Raw genomic sequence first — 8,014 nt, 5'->3', positions numbered from 1 at the left:
CAAGTAGACTATTAGTTATATCAATTCAACTGTGAAAAAGAAAATTATATATATGAGATGTGTTTTGAATATATCGGTCCAGTATGGAAATCGAATCTTTTATAGAATGCACACATTTAACCACTAATATGCAAAGGCAAACCACAATTAGTATGGACATTTATAATGAAGAGTAATGAGATGTGAACAAGTATCTCAGAAAGAATGGTAATCTAATGATTAATATTCAAGGTGGTCTTTGACTCTACAAGAAATCACCAATGACTAATTGTACAGTGTGATGTCAATGAATGGTTAACGGTTACAAACTTAACAACGGATAGTACTATACTCTTACATCTGGTTTGTGTTCTCTGTTGCTCAATAGTCAATACAATCTATATGGTCCGTTTCATATACATTTCGATTCAATAGAATAGAAGCCAAGACTTTGTTGTTGACCCAAATAAAAAAAGAAGATAAGACTTTTAGTTACTTGGAACATTTATGTAGCCTTACTTACTGCTGCTCGTGTGTCGTGTCTAACTAAGCTGCAGTCATAGTATCTAAGTGTTATGTAAAGAGAACATCGAATCTCATGGTGGTCCATGATGAAGTCTGCTCCCTTGAGTCTACCTTTAGACCGCCGTTTCATCCATGCAAAGAGTGTTTAGAGAATGTACGCTATGTAGGGTGGTCCAATGTGATCACCCATCCATAAGCTGATTCAGTAAGGTGGTCCAATGTGATCTCACAAAAGCAAATCCAAGCGGGTTTCTATGATAACCCAAAAACCAAATTCATATATGCGTGTGTGTGCTTCCATGTGTATGTTTTCGGCATACATGACTAATAAATGACCATAAACAAGCATATCATAGAAACGGATGGAACTTGAAGTCCGTCTGAACATACTCTTTATGGCTTTCTTTCAGTGACTAGACATAAAAAATGATTTATTTGCTTTAACAATTTTAACTTCAAGGTGGGCTCTTCAAATACCATTCCCATGTCTCTTCGTTTTTAGGAAAACGTTTTTGTGTTTTTTTTTCTTTCTTTTCTATCTCCAAAGCTAAAATTTGATCCAACCATTCTCATCAGCATTCTGTCAAAATCAACCGCTCCAAGTGAGGTTATCTAGGAACTTTATCCATCTTGAAACGATCTTATTCACTAAAAATCCTAACAAATGTTTTATTTTTTTCATGCAGAGCTCCATTGTTTACCTGGAAATGGAGAATGAGAAGGTTCGCAAAGGTCCACATTCTACCGTTGCTCCTCTAGCAGGTAAGAGGTAAGTTTCCACTGTTCTCATTCATATTCCGTCTTATGTTTCCAAGTCTATATAATCATTCAATTTTAAAGGACAAGAGTCTGCCTAAGTACTTTCTCTAAGACTAGTAGTACTAGGATTTAGTAGCAAACAGAGAACGTTACTAGAAAACGTTAACCAACATAGGATAAATGCTTTCAAGTCCACGGAAACTTGTGCTTCTTAATATTATTTACAGCTTCAAGAGGAGTCGCTTTCGTTTTTTGCTGAAAGAAGACGTGCTCTAGTCTAGTGTACATATTGGAAGAAGATGAAAGAAGTAAACCCTCCTCCAATGACTGGCTTTTGATTGTTTATATATGTAGATTATATCCCTTGATTTTAAGTTTATAGAAGAGACCCAAGAGAGTGAATCCTCTCTTAAATTAGTAAACACGGCAAGGTTTGGTTTATTACGACTTGTTTACACGTTTGTACTTTGTATTAGTCGTCCTTTCAATAGTTGTTTTGTGTTTTTTTTTCTTCTCATTATTAGTCATATTTTTGATGATTAGCTAGTAAATTGATTTGAAGGTCGTTACATATCTACTAACTTCAACCATGATCCATGGTAGTTTCTGTAGATTTAAGTTGGGAAATTAGTAGTAGAGAAGAGTAGAGCCCTTCCCTTTACATGTTGTTTTCATTTTTGAAACGCTATCGTTTCGAGGTTATCATCTTCTTACAGGTTTGCATTTAGTCTCCGTCCAACGAGAAACTGACACGTCGTAATTATAAAAGGATTTACGCCACGTCAACTCACAAAGTCGCCAAGTTGAGCGCGTGGTTTCCACTCCCCTACCTGATCGGAAAAGTCTCTTATTACTCTCTCCTCTCTCTCTCACCAACGACGAAACTCTTCTTCTCTGATCTCTCATCATCATCATCACTATGGATACTCTTCACCCGGAGAACGATCGCCTTCCCTCTCCGCCGTTGATCTCAGACCGAGTTCTAATCAACGGCGTCATCACGCCGTTGACTTTAACCGCCGACGGAGAGCTACAATGGACGGAATCCGGTCTTAGGAAATCGACAACGGAGAAAGAGATCCTGAGCTTCGCCGTGGAAGGGAACAAGGTCAAATTGAAGACGTTGGTTGAGAGAAGAGGATCAATCTGCTGCGGAGGAAGCGGTGGAGATTACGCGAGGAAGGATTTCGTGTTCGAGCCTCTCTACGACGAATCTAGAAAGCTATGGTGCGATAAGCTTCGTCAACGCCTCGACTCTCTCGTCGGTTAGTTGTTTGAATCAAATCGAAAAAAAAAGCTAATTGGAATCGTGAACGACATCGTTTTGGAAGCTGAGTTAGTGAATGCTTTTTTTTTTGTTTGTGTAGGTCGGCCTAAGAGGCTGCTTGTGTTTGTGAACCCGTTTGGTGGGAAGAAGACGGCGAGGAAGATATTTTTGGAGGAAGTGAAGCCGTTGTTTGATGATGCTCATGTTCAACTTGATGTTCAAGGTTTATTGATTTCTTTTTTTTTTGGTTCTGAACTCTTCTCCATGGAAGTAATAATCTGATTGGTGGTGTTTTTACAGAAACTAAGTATCAGTTGCATGCAAAGGAGATGGTTAGGTCCATTGATTTGTCAAAATACGACGGTATTGTTTGCGTTAGCGGCGACGGTGTCCTTGTTGAGGTAAAGTAGGAAGCTTTTCTGTTGTGGAAGTGTCATTTTCACCAATAACTTACAATATGGAAGTTGTGATGATGCGTGTCTGTCTCTTTACATGATTCGAACTAGAGGAGTTTAAAGAATCCGTGTGTTTAACGATCTTTATTGGGAAAAGCGTATTACTTTTTGGAAGTATCTGTTAGAAGAAGCAATCTCTTGTTTTGATTATATAGTTGCTGATTCCTTACAATTGGTTCCTAATTTAGTAGGTTGTGAATGGACTGCTCGAAAGAGCAGACTGGAGAACTGCCTTGAAGTTGCCTATTGGAATGGTCCCTGCAGGTTCGTTCTGCTTTTTGTCATTCTTGTCTCTTGTGTGTTCCATGTGAAAGTTTTAGATGTAAAAAGTTATTATTCTACAGTAAGATTGAATCAATTGCTGTTTATTGATATCTTGTGCGTGAATCTTGTAGCAAAATTATATACTTTGTGATTACTTCATGTGTGCTATAATTTCATGATGGTAGGAAGTGGTAATGGCATGATAAAATCATTGCTGGACCCGGTTGGGCTGTCTTGTAGTGCAGCAAGTGCTACTGTTTCCATTATACGAGGTCTCTCTCCGTGCCATTCAAATGTTTTCTTGTTCCGTATGAATCAGCTCATTAAAAAATATATTTTGTATTGGTAGGTCATAGACGTTCTCTAGATGTGGCAACTATCTCACAAGGGACTACCAAATTCTTCAGCGTCTTGATGCTAGCTTGGGGTATGCAACTGACTACAGAAATGTATTTGCATATGAAACTAGTGCCTGAGCTTGGTGAATTATACGTCTGATTGTATTGAGGTAATGTCAATTTTTATTTTCAGGATTAGTGGCTGATATAGACATCGAGTCAGAAAAGTTCAGATGGATGGGCAGTGCTCGCTTTGATGTCTATGTACGTTTTGTTGGATCTTTTTGACAATCATTTGTATTGAAGGTCCTAAAAGTAAAAAATAAAATTATCTTTTTAACTAATGGGACATTGTGTTGTCTCTTCTACGGCTTGTATTTGCAGGGTCTCCAGAGGATAATATGTTTGAGACAGTACAATGGACGAATTCTATTTGTGCCAGCTCCTGGGTTTGAAAGCAATGGGAAACCAGCCAGTTACAACGTTGACAAGGAGTCATCTGTTAGTGATAAGACAGTACTAGGATACCAAGGACCTGATACTAATCTTGAAGATCTGGAATGGAGAGAAATGAAAGGCCCTTTTGTTTCGGTATGGCTTCATAATGTTCCCTGGGGTGCTGAGAACACTTTGGCTGCTCCCAACGCAAAGGTCAGTTACACAATTTTGAAAGCAAGAAGCCTTCATAGGGTTGTTTATTGTCAAAATAAAACCTGTTAACCCTTCCTCTTACGTATATGGTCTGATGAACAGTTCTCTGATGGCTTCTTGGATTTGATTGTGATGAAAGATTGCCCAAAGCTTGCCTTGTTATCGCTTATGACAAAGTTGAGTGATGGGACACATGTTCAATCCCCATATGTATCGTACCTAAAGGTGTGTCATTCGATTCAGAACCCACGACGTTCATATAGTTTTAATCTTTCATTTGATGTTTCTTAACAAAAAAAAAAATGTTGATGAGGTGATTTAACTGTGGTAAAGGTAAAGGCATTCGTACTGGAGCCAGGTTCACGGATAGACGAAGAAGACAAGGAAGGAATCATAGATTCAGACGGAGAGGTATTAGCAAGGGGAAGAAGATCATATAAATGTGATGAAAAGGCGTTGATGTCTTATGGCAAGCTTCAAATAACAGTTGATCAAGGTTTAGCAACTCTCTTCTCTCCTGAATAGTTTCTGAATTGACAAAGTGTCTTATTACATGAGATGAGGATGAAGACACATCACGAATGTTGTTCCGTTGTGGCGATAATTTGATTGATTGGACATGTACAGTATAGTACATCAAGTAAGAAGCAGAGAGATGATGTTTGTGTCTATTGAAAATCAATCCTATGAGAGTTTTCTTTCTCAGCTTTGTATCTTTGAGTTGTCATTCTGTGTTTTTGTATTTGCAGTGTAGAGACAAAATCTTGAAAGTATAAAGACAAGTTTCAAGTCATAAATGATGGACTATTCATTTTAACTTATATATTTTTTAGTGATAAATGTATCCATCTTATTTTATAAAGTTTTGTTTTTCGAAATTGCTAATTAATATGATCGTGACATGTGTCAATTAAAAATTTAAGATTACAATACATGTCAAAAATAGAAATAAATCTCTTTTTAAGAATTAAAAAAGATATAGAAAAAGAAATTATTATCACAAAAATATTCTATATCTTTATAGGATTTTAGAAAAAGAAAATTACTATAACATAATATTTCTATTAGGACTTTAGAAAACAAATTATTATCAAATAATTTTTTCATTTAAGATTAAATAACTTTCTAAAATTGGTATGTATACAATTCATTTTTTTAATATCACTACTATTTTAAAAATTGTATTTGTTAATTAAATAGGTTTTAGTATAATGTTTATCATCAAATTCTTAAAAGAAAAAATCATTATTAAATAACTTTACAATTCTTCATTAATCACTTGTTATCTTATTAGTAAAATCCTAAATTTTATTTCTAACTCATTGTGTATATGGTCAATATTCGTGTTTAAAAGAAATTGACAATTCAAATCCCATATCGGATATTAGATAGAATAAATAAAATCTATATTTGGTATAATTTCACTTAGTATGAAAGATTTTAGAGAGTAACCGATCCAAAGACAAATCCGTGAAAAAATAATTAGGTCTAAAACAGAAAGAGTTGGATATTTGGTGAGGGACGTCTAGCCTCCAGCACAGGAGCATCTGGCCCAGGAATATCTATATTTTTGGATGATGAGACTCAAAACTCTTTGTCCTTGAGAAAAGTGTAAAACCCACCTTCAGTGTTGCGATTGTTGCTTGGTGATGAATCGTCGAGGAGTTGTAAGTTGGCTTAAAGTAAACAGTCACCAGATCATTATAGTGACTGGCGTCTTGAAGATTATCTGATGCTAACCAGCTTAATACCATGCGACCGGTGTCTGGTGGGAGGTGTGACTTGTGAGTAGAATCAAAGACGAAGCACAGAACACAACAATAGCTCATAGGATTTTACTAGAAGAAATAATAAAAGAGAAAGGAAGATGCTCGTGTTTGTCACCAAGATACTAAAGATTCGATTGATCTCATAATAGAATTAAGAAGACTGCTAGTGACAGCGAAAGTTACAATAGAAGTTCCTTAAGAGAGAGATACTATATATATAAATTTTGCTTCTAAACCTAGATACATGGACTTCCTTCATAGATTAGTATTGGACTTGGTTTAATACAAATCATGGAGACGAATGGAAGAGTTACTTGTGAACCAAGTCTTTCAACTGATCCACGGATGCATATATTAGAATAGGACTTATCAATACTTATATACTCACTTTGTTATAATGAAGAAGCTAATATCTTCAGCTCGACTCAATATTTTCCAATGGATGATCGATCATACATACTCTTTTGCATCTTAATCGTGATGATAAGAAAATATTTAAAATGGAAAATCGGGATCATCCCATTGAAGAACGGCGGATTCCATGTTCTGCTCTCTCTTCAGCTTATCTTTTAAGAACCAGTCGCATATTTTTCCAGCATTCAGCTCTTCTATTGAACATCCTTCTTGCTCCGATATCACTCTTAGTAAATTCAATGACGATATCTGTATATTTTTAGTTCCAAAATACAACCGAAATTAGAACGGATTTATATCTCAACAATAAATGTACATGATTCTTTCTTCATTTTTTTGCAAAAATAAAATTATAGCTGTTTAATTTATGTACATACACTAGTTCATGATGCATTATTAATTATAATGCGCTAGAATGTAGTTTTGATTGTGTATGTGTTAATTATTTTTTTCATAAAGATGAATGAATGTCTTCAGTTTTCTATGTAAAGTTGAGGTTTCATTTCCTAAAATCTTACATTTAACTTACATTTTGCATTGCAAATATTTATACCTAAGAAACAAAAGGGTTTTAAACTTATAATTTTGCATTGCAAATAATTTACCGTTAGTCGACAGAGAAACTTCTCGTGTGCACCAAGGCCGGAGATTTCGACAAGACCAGCTTCTGCTAAGCTCAAAAAACTTCTTCTCTCGGGCTTACTTTGATTGTCGGATTCTTCTTCTCCTGCACATGCTCTTACCAAACACAATCCCATATTTCTTCTTCTTCCTTGTGTTCTTGTCATGAATGTAACATTATTTGAGCTTGCTTGCGTACACCTCGCTATAGTCTTGTCTATGTGAGGATTTAACATGAGATTTGAGCGACGATGATAGGTGGCGATGTTCATTTTCACACCAAAATCTCTCTGCTTTTCCTTCTTATCAGTGAGTTAGATAGAGAAGATGAGGATAACACTTATCCGTTATGTTCGCTGCTTGTGCCCGAATATTAGTGGTGAATAATAATTTGGGGTTTAGGATATTGGGCCTTTTATTTTGTAAAATGGACCATATTTTTGTGAACATAAGATCAACCAGTGTTTGCAGTACTTGACCACGTAAATTATCACTCAAAGTACGAAACTGCCATGCTGGATCTGATAAGATTCAAAAAAGTTCTTAAAAACAACCTTTTTATCTCATTTTTCTCATAGATGCAATGTGTTGTAATGATTAAAATTATGTATAAAAAACTAAACATCAGTACATTATTGTCTTTGTGATGGATATATAAACCTTTGGATCAAAATATTACTTAAAATATTATTTTTTCGGAGCCGACTGCTTCGGCTGAGGTTTCTCCTTAATTTTGGAGAGAACACAATTTATTTTTGTAATTAAAATATAATATCATTCAATATCACATACCATATTTTATATACTGTATTTAACTACATTCAAAATCTCATACATGAAAAGCTAATAGGTACAAAATATTGGTCTTCATATATCTTTTTGGGAAACAGATGACAACAACAGCTATATAATATGGTGAGAGTGCATATATAACATTTACATATATTATATATACAAAATATATATAGTCAC

At 35.3% G+C, this 8,014-nt stretch overlaps 2 protein-coding genes across 3 annotated transcripts; one reads left to right on the top strand and one right to left on the bottom strand.

Moving 5' to 3' along the window:
* Positions 1-1,909: 1,909 nt before the first annotated feature.
* Positions 1,910-5,078, top strand: LOC108852951 (sphingosine kinase 1-like). 2 transcript variants are annotated; one of them, XM_018626421.2, is made up of 10 exons: positions 1,910-2,528; positions 2,631-2,753; positions 2,831-2,931; positions 3,177-3,249; positions 3,435-3,521; positions 3,599-3,676; positions 3,781-3,851; positions 3,972-4,238; positions 4,341-4,463; positions 4,572-5,078. In XM_018626421.2, exons 1-10 carry the CDS (start codon positions 2,183-2,185, stop codon positions 4,761-4,763), a joined length of 1,461 nt encoding a protein of 486 aa, XP_018481923.1. In that variant the 5' UTR covers positions 1,910-2,182; the 3' UTR covers positions 4,764-5,078. The 2 variants fall into 2 exon arrangements, with proteins under 2 accessions (XP_018481923.1, XP_056863863.1); XM_057007883.1 differs by lacking the exons at positions 1,910-2,528; positions 2,631-2,753 and having other exon boundaries at positions 2,861-2,931; positions 3,174-3,249.
* Positions 5,079-6,450: 1,372 nt separating this feature from the next.
* LOC108852955 (uncharacterized) lies at positions 6,451-7,409 on the bottom strand. The gene is made up of 2 exons (XM_018626425.2): positions 7,027-7,409; positions 6,451-6,670 (listed from the first exon to the last, which is right to left on the bottom strand). Exons 1-2 carry the CDS (start codon positions 7,312-7,314, stop codon positions 6,503-6,505), a joined length of 456 nt encoding a protein of 151 aa, XP_018481927.1. The 5' UTR covers positions 7,315-7,409; the 3' UTR covers positions 6,451-6,502.
* Positions 7,410-8,014: the final 605 nt, after the last annotated feature.

The sequence above is a fragment of the Raphanus sativus genome, chromosome 4 (genome assembly GCF_000801105.2).
Source record: "Raphanus sativus cultivar WK10039 chromosome 4, ASM80110v3, whole genome shotgun sequence".
NCBI classification, from domain to species: Eukaryota; Viridiplantae; Streptophyta; class Magnoliopsida; order Brassicales; family Brassicaceae; genus Raphanus; species Raphanus sativus.
This window is presented reverse-complemented; position numbering and strand designations above follow the sequence as displayed.